The sequence below is a fragment of the Pteropus alecto genome, unplaced genomic scaffold (genome assembly GCF_000325575.1).
Source record: "Pteropus alecto unplaced genomic scaffold, ASM32557v1 scaffold7, whole genome shotgun sequence".
Taxonomy (NCBI): Eukaryota; Metazoa; Chordata; class Mammalia; order Chiroptera; family Pteropodidae; genus Pteropus; species Pteropus alecto.
The window spans coordinates 45749419-45763633 of NW_006494614.1; the positions used below are offsets into that span (position 1 = coordinate 45749419).

The following is a 14215-nucleotide window of genomic DNA, read 5'->3' on the forward strand; positions in this document are numbered from 1 at the left end:
AGCAACATAGTTAAAATGACCTTATCGCCTAAAGCATTATGCAGATTTAATGCAATCCTCATCAAAATTCCATCGGCATTTTTTAAAGAAATAGAACAGAAAAATCATCAGATTTGTATGGAAGCACAAAAGAACCCAAATTGCCAAAGCTATACTGGGAAAAAAGAATGAGGCTGGAGGCATCACTCTGCCCGACTTCAAATTATACTACAAAGTGACAGTAATCAAAATGGCATGGTACTGGTGGGAAAACAGACACACAGACCAGTGGAACAGAACTGAGAGTCCAGAAGTAAATCCGTATTTATATGGGCAAATAATTTTCGACAAAAAAGGCAAAAACATACAGTGGAGAAAAGAAAGCCTCTTGAATAAATGGTGCTGGGAAAACTGGAAAGCCACCTGCAAAAGAATGACACTAGACTGCTGTCTATCATCACACACCAAAATTAACTCAAAATGGATTAAGGACCTAGATATAAGACCTGAAACAATAAAATGCATAGAACATAACATAGGAACTAAACTCAAGCTCTTAAAGAGGATTTATGATTTTGACCTCAAAGGTAAGGGAAGTAAAAGCAAAAATAAATGAATGGGACTACATCAAACTAAAAAGCTTCTGCACAGCAAAAGATACCATCAACAAGGTAAAGAGACAACCATCTGGGAAAATATATTTGCAAGCAATACTTCCGTTTAGGGCCTAGTATCCAATATATACAAGGAGATCGCACAACTCAATAACAACAAAAAATCCAATCAAAAAATGAGCAGAGTACCTGAACAGACACTTTCCCAAAGAAGACATATAAATGACCAACACATATATGGAAAGATGCTCAACATCGCTAGCTATTAGAGAAATGCAAATCAAAACCACAATGAAATACCATCTCGCACCTGTTAGCTGTTATCAACAGGATGAGTAATAACAAGTGTTGGAAGGATACAGAGAAAAAAGAACCCTCATACAATGCTTGTGGGAATGTAAATTGGTATAGCCACTATGGAAAACAGTGAGTTTCCTCAAAAGACTAAGAATTAACCTACCATATGATCCAGCAATCTCTCTACTGGCTATTTACCCCAAAGACTTGAAAACCCATATCTGAAAAGATATTTGCACACTGATGTTCATAGCAGCCCAGGACATGGAAGCAACTGAAGTGTCCTATGATAGATGATTGGCTAAAGAGGCTGTGGTATATATATACAATGGAATATTACTCAGCCATAAGAAGAGATGAAATACTGCCAATTGCGACAACCTAGAAGGACCTCGAGATAATCATGCTAAGTAAAATAAGACAGACAAAGTTGAAAATCACATGATATCACTTATATGTGGGATATAAACCCGAAAGCAACAAATTAGCAGGACAAACAAACAGAGACTCATGGACATGGACTATAGACTAGTGGTTACCAGAGGGTAAGGATTGGGGAAGGAGGGGGTAGGTAGATGGGGTAAAGGAGGTCAAATATATGGTAGCCGAAGGAAACTGGACTTTGGGTGGTAAACACACAATATTCATACAGATGTCAATTTATAATGTACACCTGAAAATTATATCATTGTATTAACCAATGTTACCCCAATAAACTTCACAAAAAAACCCCCAAAACCCACTTTTGGTGGCTGCCTGGGCTCTAATAGAAGAACTCTGAAAGTTAGGTATTTTTACTCCACTTTCAGAGTTACAAACTGAGGGCCAGATGGATGGAATGACATGTCTGAGGTCATATTTGAGCAAGGCTGTGTGATTCCTAAGGATTCTCTGCCCTTGGCCCCCTGTTGTGGGGCATGTGCTGCATGGCTGTCTGTCTCCCTGGGGGAGGCTGGTTTTCCCTGGCCAGAGGGCTAAACCACCCAAGGCTTCCCTTCTGAATCTCCTTTGTCCCCATTTGTCCCTGGTCCCATACCTTCTTATAGGCTTAACTCATTAACTACTGTGATTGCCCTCTAGATGGGGGGCCCCAAAGTCAGGGATAGGGGCAGCTTATCCTGCTTCTCTGTGCAGCCTGGTACGGGGATGGCCCAGGGCCAGAGGGGCCCAGGGAGAACCAGTTGACCAAGAAACTCCACTGCTGAAAGGGAGAAATGGGAAATGAGATTTGAGACACCCACAGTGGCCTTTGGTGGAGGGCCTCAAATGCCAGGGCTACATTTAATCTAGTGGAGAGTGGGAGCGGTTGGTGGTTTTCAAGTTGAGGAGTGACACTGGCAGACCTGTATGCAGAGCATGCTGGTGCAGGTGTCAAGGATGGGCTGGAAGGGAGAGATGGGAGGCTCAGAGACCAGTCAGGAGGTTGTTAGAATGGTGCAGTGAGAGGTGTTGGAGCCTGAACTTGGTCAAGACCCATGGCCCGGGATGAAGCTGGAGCATGTTGCAGAGGCAGTCCTGTCTCTCCCTTCCAGCCCAGAGTGGCTAAGGCATGGACTCAGGTCAAAAGCCACATCTTACAGGGAGGGGTCCAGAACTTTTACTGGTCAAGTTGGGTTGTGGGGTAGGGAGGCCACAGTGGTGGGTACAGGTAAGGGCTGCCTGAAGTTAGTGCTCCCCAACCTCTTCCACACTTGATTGCTGCTTCCTGAATCTGTCCTCAAGGAGCCCTTTGGCTCTAAGGTGGTTACTATGATTATTCCTACTTCATAAGCAAGGGACCTGAGGCTTCAAGGGCTTCAGCCAATCATAAGGCTGAGGGGTGGCACTGGGATTGAAGCCCAGGTCTGTCTGACACGTGTGCCTGTTCCACTGCCCAGAGTCTCAGACTTCAGGGCCAGCTCATGATCCCCAGAGCCCTCAGCCTCAGAGATCCTGATTCAGATCTGTGCTGGGACCTGGGAATCTGCATTAGAAACAAGTTTTCCTACAGTGGCTCTGAAGCAGGGGTCAGAGGACCCCTTACTGAGACACGGTGCCAGACCCCACCCTCCTGGCAAACCCTCCGAGGCATCCCCACTGAGGAAGCTGCCTGGGCGGAGAGTTCCCATGGGCTCTGTAAACCTCTCAGCATGAGACCTTGGCCAGGCCTCAGGCCAGAGCTGTCTCTACCATTCCTATTCAGGAAAGGGGTCCCCATGGCCCTCATGGGGAGAAGGCTTTAAATCTAGAGGAATCCTGGGGGGAATTCTGGGCCAGACTAAGGAGAAAGCCACTTTTATCAACAGGAATTTGCAAAATCACAGCAGAGACATCCAGCAGATAAGGAGGAAATGAGTTCTGGGTAAGTGACACGATGTTGGGGTCCAGTCCCAGCCCTGCCACAATACCCCCGCATCAGGGCTGCAGTTCCCTCGTCTTGACAAGGTGGAGGCTGGACTAAGCCTCTATCAGCTCTGTATATCATGGCTAGTGATCCCTACCAGCTCCTGGCTGCTCTAAATGCAAGCTGCCCTGAGGGGTAGAACATGGAGGAAAGGGTATGGAGAATGGGGTCTTACCTGTGAATCCAGTGTGGGTAGGGGAAGCACAGGACCTATTTAAGACTCCTTAGGGCTCCATCCTTGGTGGTGGCAGCAGGGATCTGATTGCCCCCTTGCCATTTACTGTTGCTTCTGCTGCCTCCAGTTTGGCACCTATCTTTTATACACTCCAGCTGGACTGAAACCTCACCCTAGAGACGCTAGATGACAGCCTGATCACTTGACAAAAGGCAGCTGGTGAGGGGCAGGGAGGTGAGGGGGGAGGTCAGAGTTTTAGATCTGGTTCAGTTCTTTTGACTTGGGGTTCTTTAAAACAGCTACTGAAAGAAGAGCTTTCTCAGGTGATAAGGGTACATATGGGGGGTCATGTGTTGGACCTAACACCTTTAAGAGTCCAAAGGTCAAGGCCTTTCTTGATAGACTGGGCAGGCCTCTCCTGGGCCTCCACTTAATAATAACAATGATAATAACTGTCATTTCTTAGTGCCTACTATGTGCTAAATACTTTACATACATTTTTTCTATTTATCATAAACTATGAAGTAGGTACAATTAGGATTCTAAGTTTTTTAAACAACAGTTTTATCGAGATATAATTCACATACCATTCACCTAAAATTCAATGGTTTTTAGTATATTCACAGTTATGCCACCATCAATCATCATGATCAATTTTAGAACATTTTCATCACCCCTCAAAAAAATCCCCAAACACATCAGCAGTCACTTCCCTTCCCCACCAGCCCCATGCAATCACTCATCTATTTTTTTCTCTCTATAAATTTGCTTGTTTTGAACACTTCGTATAAGTAGAATCATACAATATGTGACAGACTTCTGTGACTGGCTTCTTTCACTTAACATAATGTTTTCAAAGTTTATCTGTATTGGAGTGGTATCAGTATTTCGTTCCTTTTTATGGCTGAGGATACTAACACTTCTAATGCTTGTTTTACAGAAGAGAAGACAATCTCAGAGAGGGACAATGACTTACACAGGTCATACAGCTAACACATGGCAGAGCCCAACCCTCCAGTCTGTAAATTATAGTGTACTTTGGGCCTATTTGCTGTGACCACTATTCCTGATGACATGACACTTCGAGGCTCCAGCATGGACACTGCTTGAGCCAAAGGGAGCTGGGGAGGGTGTGTCGGGCAGAGTAGGGTCCCTGCAGCAGGCTCCATTGGTAGGTACTGAGGGTGAAGGATGGGCACATCTGAACCTGGGACCCAGGTGACAGGGGAAAGAGGGAGGGAGGGAGAAGGAGGCAGAGGTGGAGAGGGATGGGGAGAAAAGGAGTTAACTGGGTGAGAGTAGGCATTGCTGGATTTGGGCACAGAGCCATGGCCATGGAGCAGCTGGTCACAAGCTCAGAGGCTGAAGTGCAAAGCCTGGACTGCGCCTGTCCTCCTCCTCGGACCAGGCCCTGCCCTAATAATGGTAGAGTAGGCAGTTGCATTAGTCTTATGAGGGGAGGGGCTGCTAGAGGTACTGAGGTTGGCTGGGCTCAGGAATTAGGTTCTGATTTGGAAATGATGGTCTGGAGGTGGTGGGTGAATTGTAGCAGGTACTGTATATGGGGAGGGATAAACAGTAGGAACCCAAGCAAGGGAGCAGTGGTCCAGAAGAAATTGAGGGTGGGAGGGCTTAGCTTACTTTGACCTGGGAGCTTCTTGAGGGCAAGACTAAATCTGTAGGCTTTGGTTTCCTATCCCCAGAATCCAGTCTGCTTTAGAAGTTCCAAATTTGGCTGTTATGGGCCAGGATCAGTGAGCCTCTGGGTGATCAGAAACACCCATTTTCAGGTCTCTGCAGAGAGAGTGCTCAAAGGCAGCGGTTCCCCTTTTGGCACCAGGGACCGGTGCTCCTAAGAGAATCTAGTGCCTGATAATCTGAGATGGAGCTGAGGCGGTGATGCTAGCGCTGGGGAGCGGCTGCAAATACAGATGAAGCTTCACTTGCTCGTCTGCCACTCACTTGCTGTGTGGCCTGGTTCCTAACAGGCCACGGACAGGTACTGGGGGTTTGGGACTCCTGCTCAAAGGGAAGTGGGGGAAGCACTGGCTAAGCTCTGCTGGTAGTTGTGGGAATAAACATGTACCTCATGCCCTTATAACATGCTGCATGACCCTGAAAGGCGTTTCACCTCTGAATGTCACTGGGAAATAAATACGACTTCCAGGAATATGGTAGGTTTCAGACTCTAAGGGTGCCTTTGTGTCATGAAGGCTGCCTGAGGCTTGGGTAGAAGCAACCCATGTCTTCCAGTGGCCTTATCCTGACTTGACCTGATCAGGCTATTTATAGGACATGAAGCAGGATTTTGAAGGTATGTTCCTCATCTATGGCTTAACCCCCTCAGGCCTGGGCCCTAACCACCCCACTGTAGGTTCTCTGTGGCCTCAAGGGAGGTGGAGTCCCAGGCCTTGACACTGGGCTGGCAACCTGAGAGGGAGGCTCTGGGGAGCGGGTGAGCTGGCAGGTTGAAAGTTAGGGAACTGGGGTGAAGTGGGGCAGGCTGGTCTAAGGGCACTTCACCGGTGAGGGTACCCTGTCCCTTCTCAGGCTTCCTGCTCACCCTGTGCCTTCCAAGGACACATCCTGCCTGTCTCAATTATTGGTGTGCTTGCCCATCCACTGATTTGCTCCAGGAGGTCCAGAGAGTGGGAAGGAGTGGGCGGGGCTGACATTTCCTAAGCTTCCACTAAGTGCCAAGTGTAGGCGAAGCACTTTCACAAATGTCATCTCATTTAATCTTCACAACAACACTGTGAAGCTGAAGATTTTATCTCCATTTTGTAGATGAGGCAACAGAGGCTTAAATGGAGGGAAAGTCAAGCTGGAGCAGGCCTACTGGGGAAGTGCAGAGTCAGACTGTTCTCTTCTGTCCCCAGCTGCATGTGGCCCAACTGACCTCTTGGTTCTCCTTCTGGGCTCACCTCTAGACTTCCTCCCAGGAAACCTTCCCTGACTGCTCCAGCCCACATGGTCTTTCCCCACAAATTCGCTGAATTCAGAGCACTTGCTGGCTGTAACCTGTTTTGATTACTGAGTGCAAGAAGCCTTGTAACATCTCTAGAGATGTCTTCTGTGGTGATTCATTTCCTAAGCTATATCAACAGAAGCAAATTATTTAACTTGGTTGAGCTTCAGTTCAACTATAAATGAATCCTAATACGTAGGTTATAGAGTTGTTTTGGGACAAAGTCAAATGACCTGTGCTTGGGGGTCCCTCCATGTTAGTTTCCTTCTAACCTTCTCTCCCAGTCACTCTGCACATCTTTGTTCTTCTTATCTATCCCACAGCCCTTCTCTAGGTAGCTGCTCAAATGTGTGAGGTCTGACAGTCTAAGCCAGAGCTACCCATCCCAGAGAGATGTGGGATTTTGTTCCAGGAGACCCCTCCACTTTGCTGACAGATGTGATACACCCAGAAATACTGAGTTCATCCAACTCTGGACCAACCTGATCTTTGGGGAGCTCAGAAGTCTGGCCCCTGCTTCCAGATGAGCTTCTTTGAGAGACTGTATGGTAGTCAAGCTTTCTCTCTGTCAGAGCACCCTGTCCAGTGGCAATCCAAAAGACACTTGTGCACAGAATACAAATACCAATATGATTTTATTCAAACACAGGCAGGAACAATGACCTTTAGAGCTGGGTAAAAATAAGTTAAAAGCATGGTTAGAACTTCAGATAATCAGATAGAACATTTGAAGGAGGTGATTTCCCCCTCCTCTTCTATTAATTCAACACAGCATAAAAATAATTTGTATCTATAAAATATACTTATTCCCAAGCAAATGAACTGGAGGTGGCCGTAGCATTTCCTCGGTTATACATGACGCAGTCTACGCCCCACCCTCCCACCTTTAAGGCAAAAATGGCCCAGCACATTCAGGCAGAGGGTGGGCTCATGTCAGCAGTAGGCTATCTCCAGGATACCGGGAGGAGTTTCTCAGTTGAAAGATGCCTGCTTGGGCCACTTAGACACTGGAATCCATTTTGTTTCTAGCTTTTGCCTTCCCAAAGAAGGAAGCTGAAGTTCTCAGTGTAGGTAGACACTGGGCCTGCTTGGGACGCTACCCCAGTCTGGGTTAACTGGGTCTCAAAGCACCATGGACTAGGGTGTTGGTGGTTTCAGGACTCTGACAGCCCTGAGGGCAACAGACCCGATGCCTTCTGCAAGCTGAACAAGGCTGAGGGACGGTGGGCAGGTGGGTCCTTCCCTCAGTCTCTCAAGCTGCATTTGTCTTTCTGGGAGTATTGGGAAGAAAATATACGTGCGATCCTGCGAGTTTCCTCCTCAGGCAGGTTGGGAGGCAGCGAGTTGGGTCTGAGGCGACAAGGCTTTTGGGATGAGGCTCTTCCAGTGGCTTCGCTCTTGTCCTGGAGAGGGAGAAGTCAGCTAGGTCAGCACTAAGGAGATGGCACTGCCAAGAAACAACTTGGATTCCTCTCATCTTCTGATCTTTTGGCTAACAGTGAGGCAGAGATGACCAGTTTACAAAGCACTGTCCATATCTGATCTTGTTAACTCTTACTTCAACCCCATGGGTAGGTTACATCACACTGTCATGGATGAGGAAACTAGAGTTCAGGCGAAATAAACTCAAGGTCCCACAGCTCAGAGTAGTAGAGGTAAGATGTGGACCAACTCAGACTCTTTCTAGGTCTCTGGAGGAGGGGCAGTCACCTCTAGGACAGGTTTGAAGCCTCATCTCTTCTCTTGCTTCATGAGTCTAGACAAGTCATTTGTCCTTTGAGTTGTGTCTGTCCCACATGTAATCCTGGGAATATAACCAACTTCTGGGAGGAAGATGTTGGTAAATAATACACTCTGTTGGCCCTCTGGAGTCCCTGGAGGTGCCAGACGACATGAAGCACCTTCCCACAGCCCTGCTACCAAACATCTCCCTACCTCAGGCTGACAAGGTACCCTACTTCCACCTTTAAGGTGTGTGCATTTGGGTTCTTTCGTTGTGGTCCTCTGGACTCCCCTGACTCACTCATTTGTTCATTTGACCTTTTTTTTTTGTGCTTACTTTGTGTCAGGTTCCTGCCCTGAAGGAGGAGCTCAAAGCTATACAGGAAAGCTACCCCAGGCAGCTGGCGGAGAGCAGGGCTCTGGGGAAGAGGTGGAGGCCTGGCAGGGGAAGAGGCAGTCCTGAAAGGAGATGGGAGTCGCCACCACAGGCAAACTTGGCTGACTTCACAGGATGCAGCCTGCCCTGTGGATGGGTATTTATTTCTTCTCTGTCTCCAAATCCCAGGAGCTCAGATCTTCACTAGCTGAAGGTGCACTAAGGGCACACTGTACCACTCCTCAGACGCTGAGAATCAGCTTGGTGGAGACCCTAGAGATTGAGACTACCTCCCTGCCCCCTGCAATTCTAATGAGAAACTTAGGCCCAGCTAGAGCTGCTTTGGGATCAGTAACATTCAGTAATCCTTCTTTCCTTCATTTTTTAAAACTTATTTAATGTCTGCTGTGACAGAAATGAACAGAACTTAGTTCTTGACCTCCATAGCTCAGAATTAAACAGGAGAGAAAGAAAGATCTGCTGAAAGAATCAGGACAGTAGCCAGGATATAAGGGGAGTGGAAGATAGCACCCCCGCTCTACTGCCTGCGTGTCTGTTTCCCAACCATGGAACATGGGGTAGTGGGCAACCTTGAGGGTCCCTGCCAATCTGGAATTCAAAATGCTATAAAGTGCATACGACCTGAGCAAGCTCTCAGCACTGAAAACCCACAGGCAGGGTTTCCCCAAGAATCAAGAGCAATGTGGTGGTAGGAGCTGGGCATGCCTAGCAGAGACTAGAAGATCCGGCTCCATCTTCCAGGTAGGCCTAGGCTAAAACAGGAAAAGGAAATCCACCCTGTGCTAGTGTATGCAGTTCTTCACTCTAAAATATTGGAGACACCCACATCCCATAATGCTTCAGGCCAGAGAAAGCCAGCCGCCCAGCCACTGCCTGTTTGTTGCCTTCCCTTTCCAGACTGGGTGCTACTGCAGGGCATGGACTGAGTTTGACGCTTGTGACTCTAACTGGGCCAGGTCTGAGACAGGAGCTTGGCAGCTGCTAGACCAGCGAATGGGTACCATCAAGCCATGGTGACCAGAAGCTTAAAATGGATGGGGAGGAAACTACTTCTTGCAGCAAACGTCTCATTCATTCACTCTGGAGCCTGTGGTTGTTGGCCCACCATGTGCCAAGTCTTAGTTGAGTCAAATCCTTTCTGCAGCATTTTAAGCCTCAGCATACCTCTCTTTACTCTCAAGATCCAAGATTGTTGTTTCCTGAGCTATTTAGGATTTAGGAGTGACACCAAGTTCCATTCCAGTCCTCTGGGTCACCAGCTCTACCTTACTTTACATTTCTTTCTCTGCTACAGTGAAAGGGGACTAGGGAGGTGATTTTTATTTCTCAGATGGGAAAACAAGCCTGAGAGCACGGTCCTTTATCTCAAATCCTAAAACTGACCTCTGTGCCCTCTCTGCCAGAGGAGGAACATTCTGTTTTGGAGAGGCTCTGATGGGTCTTGCTCTCCATGACTGGAAGGGCCAAGTGCGTCAGTTCATGAAAATGACCATCAAAAGACCTTTCTTTGTTGGTGATTCATCATACCTTTGAGACGCTTAAGATCTACTCAACCTGATCAATTCTTAAGGACAATAGGTAGCCTGGTTCCTGTCTTCATGGGGCTGACTCAAGCTAGATAGAGAGGATACAGATGCCGACCTACCTAACAATCAGGGATGAGGCCTACATCTTGGGAGCTTGGAGAAAGGAGCAACTATCAATAGCTGGGAAGGGCAGGGGAGGCTTCACAGAGGTGGGATCTGAGATGAGCAGGGTTTCAGCAGAGCTGGGGGTGGGAATGAGGTCATTCCATTGGAGGGAACAGCATGAGCACAGGTCTGTATCTGCTGGCTTGGCCAACATCTGCCCTGGAGCTGAATTGAGAGTGTCTGGTTCAGCCAACCTCCCAGCACCCACACCAGACCCAGCGACCTTATATGTATGGGCCAGGCTCAGGGACCAGGAGGAGAACAGGGCTGGGCTCTGTGTGCAGAGCAGGGGAAGGGTGTGTAAGGACAGAGAACACACCCTCAACATCATTTGGCTTTTGTTGACCTTAAAAAGGTTTAAAAATCATCTTGATTAGTAGTAAATGTTCTTTCTTCATTAGGGTTGCTGCTCCAAAACACATAACCCTAGAAGGCCTGGCAAAGCTCTCCTCCCCTTCCACTGACCCCTACCCAATGAGCCTCTGGGCCTGGCATCAGGGCTGAAGTTTTGTTCTTTTCCTGAGAAGGCTCTCTTAAGTGACATAAACACTGACTCAGGAGCTGGAAGCAACATGTTCCAAAGAGCTGAAAACTGAAAGTAAACAGCCATCTGGTTCTGGATGGCTAGGTGGACTTGCCAACAGATTGCTGAGGGCTCAGTATAGCTGCCTGCCTTGCTCAACTTTCACCCCCTTGGCTGGCTGCCTTCCCCTGGGGTGGCTCCCAGAGACCTCTCTGAAGGCTGGGACTAGGACTAGGACTTGGTGCTAAAGAGAGCAACAAACTCGGCTGTAGCTTAGAGCAGGAGGAAAGTGGGGACAAGACACAGAGACCAGAGGCTCAGTCCTGAGATGCAAACCCTAAATCTGACCCAGCCAGCCCAGCTGCAGCATGGCTGGGGTCCACGCTCTGAGCTCACACTCTATTACTGCATTAGAGCTCTGGTCATGTGGGTCTCACTACCTATGTGCTCCCTCTGTTCCTCACCACCACCTAATACCTCCCTCCCTCTCCTTCCTTTGAGAAGCATTCCCAGACAACAGACCCATTCCACAGGGCCTGGGTCACCCCTCACCCTAGGGCTGTTTTCCCGCCTAAGGCAATGAAGAGTCTTGACTAGACTCCTCAACCTTTTGAACACATGTCCTGCCAGTGAGAAGGCTCAGAAGTTCAGATTCCTGAGAGGAAAGGGTTAAAATGACACTCCCAGAACTCTTGGCTCCTCCCAGACTCTGACTTCAAGAGGCTTAGGCAACTTAAGCTTAGCCTCACTCAGCAGACCTGTGGGCCCTTTCCATTGAGGTGCCTGCCAAACTGCATTCTAGCCCAGGGTGGGTATCAGCCAATTCTGGCAGTTTCCCCTGCCCTCTGTACACCCTTGGCCAGGGAACTCATCTCCTTCCTACAGCTTTGTGTGGGCTTTATCAGAAACCCTTTAGTCTCCTTTTGGGGCTCTGCACGGGGCTAGGGTCTGGGAGGCTCAAAGAAATGAGGCAATAGGTTGGGGCCTCTTGCCCCAAGAGGGACAGCTGAGTGATCAGGCCTGGACCACAGGCTTAGGAGAGGACATTGGGCTTAGGAAGTTCCCTTGGACCCCTGCTGATCTGCCCTGGTGATTTTGAGTGGTTGGGTCCTCTACCATGATTATATATCTCTTAGATGCCTCTTGGTTTGGGGAAGAGAAACCAAGGAACAGAATAATTCCTTGGGGTCCTGGAAGAAAAGAAGCAGCCTTAATGTTTTAAGGCTCATAGGCAGGCCATGGACCTCTGAGGCGAGGGGTCTATCACCCTTAGGTGGGGGTGATGTGTTGTTGTGGACCTCTAACTCAGGGTTTGAGTTGAGCACAGTCAACTGCTACAGCCCTGAGCACTGCTCTCCATACTTCTGTGGTACCCTGTGGGGTGTCTTTCTCAGCTCCCTACTCCCAGTGCTAGGCTTCTGATCATACCTCTATCTCTTAGTATTTCTTTCCTACCAGTCCCCCCCAAACATAACAGCATGAGAAGTCATTTCAATAAAAATGATGCTAAAAATTATCATAGTTAACATTCATATAGTTCTTACTATGTTAAGTTCCAAGAACTATTCTAAGTACTTTACATATCTTACTCGGTTAATCCTACACGAACCCTAGGAGGCAAGTACATTCTCCCCATTTTTCAGATAAAGGAACTGAAATAGAACAGTTAGGTAACTTGTCCCAGGTTACACAGTTAGTAAGCAGCAAAGCTGAGCTTTAAACTTAGGCAATCTGGATTCAGAGGCCATGCTCCTAACCACTACACAAAACTGCCTGGTAGGAAAGAAGAGGTAAGTGCAGCCACACTGAATCTGTGTTGCTTCAGAGACCAGAAAAAGACCCTGCCAGAGACCTCAGAGAGCCAGCAGCAGAGCCTAGGCAACAAATGGAGTTTGCAGATTCTCAGTTCCCCGGCTGGCCTGGAGCACCTCGATTGCTAGTGATGTCTGAAATGCTATGGCCTGGTTGAGTGGAGGTGAGAACACCAGGGTGGGAGGTAGTGGACAACCTAACCTGCCTGGCTTTGTCTCTGACTTGCTGCCTTCTATATTTACTCTTTTTATGAACAAGTGTTTGCTGCCATGCCTGTGGTTAATCCAGGCGCTTGTTCATGATGTGAGCAGAGCCTGGCCACAAGGCAGGAAGGCAGAGAACCATGGCAGGGCAATCTCATGGTAAGGAACTGCTGTTAGGCAGGCAGAGAGGCCAAGGCTCAGACGACAGTTGCTTCTTGCTCTTTGCTTCTGATTCCCATTTATCTTGATTGTTTCAGTCTAGGCCTATTCATATGACTTCTCTTTAGCCCCTATTGCTTGTACATCCCAGTTGCCAAATCTGTTGATTCTCTGAGAGATACTTCTCCAAATCCACAGCCTGTAAAACTTTCCCTTCATCTTTGTTGAATTCTACTCAAGCTACCCCAAGTAGTTCTGTCTTCCTTTCCCTATATTCATTTTTGTTGCTTTGTTTCACTTAAGTGTTCATATAGCCTGATGTCATTTGAGAAAGTTAGTGAATGGTGTGGAGGCTAGTGCCTCTCAAAAGAGGTGTGAGTCCCCTGAAGGCATGGTTCATTGCACCAGATCCAGTTCTTTAAGCATTGCATGTGCTTCGTAGGAGTTAGTGGACTTAGTTATAAAGCTTGGGAACTGTGAATTCCCAAGGGAAAGGGCCATAGCTCCTTCTGTCTTCTCCCGCATCTAGTTCAGGGTTATATCTTGGTACATTTGCCAAAGGATGTTTATATTTCAAGTTTGAGGCCCAAACTACCTTCCTACTCTCTGGCCTGCCTGTCCTTAGGCCCAGCTCTGGCTCTCCTAGTCATTGATGGGAAGTTACTGAAAGGTTCTGAGCAGAAGTCATATGATTTATTCAATAATTTACTTAACACTGAAGGGGCAAGGGCAGATGTAGAGAAGCAAGTTATTGAAGGGGAAAGGGCAGATGCAGAGAAGCAAGTTATTGAAGCTCCTGCAATAATCCAGGGAAGAGATGATAGTGGGTTAGACAAGGGTGGTAATGGTGGGGTGGTAAAGAGTAGTTGGATTTGGATATATTTTAAAGGTAGAGCTGCCAGAATTTCCTGGTGGATTGAAATCAGAGGTATCAGGGAGGATTCCAAAGGTTTTGGCTTGAACAACTAAATTAGAAGGATAGCGTATCTATGAACTGATATGGGGAAGACTGAAGAACAGATTTGAGGAATAAAATCTGGAGTTGAGTTCTGGACATGCTGAATTTGAGATACTAATTAGACAAAGAAGTGGAGATGCTGAGTAGGCAGCTGGGATTGAGCCTAGATATAGGAGAGATATGAGCTAAATAACTATAAAGAGTCTTTAGCATATAGAGGTGATTTAGAGCCTTGAGATCAGATGGGGTCATCTAGAAAATTTAAGTAGAGAAGAGAAGTCTAAAGACTATGCCCTGGGTCACCCCTATATTAACGAGTAGGGGAAATGAGGGA

General features: G+C 47.5%; 1 protein-coding gene across 2 annotated transcripts in view; it reads right to left on the minus strand.

Moving 5' to 3' along the window:
* Positions 1 to 7032: 7032 nt before the first annotated feature.
* Positions 7033 to 14215, minus strand: part of C2CD3 (C2 calcium dependent domain containing 3) — a 111601-nt gene continuing 104418 nt past the window's right edge. The window contains exon 33 of one of the 2 annotated variants that reach the window (XM_006926610.3): positions 7033 to 7819. In XM_006926610.3, coding sequence (XP_006926672.1) covers positions 7661 to 7819 — 159 coding nt within the window. In that variant the 3' untranslated portion in view covers positions 7033 to 7660. The remainder of the gene's footprint in view (positions 7820 to 14215) is intronic. The other variant, XM_025042678.1, reaches the window with a different exon arrangement.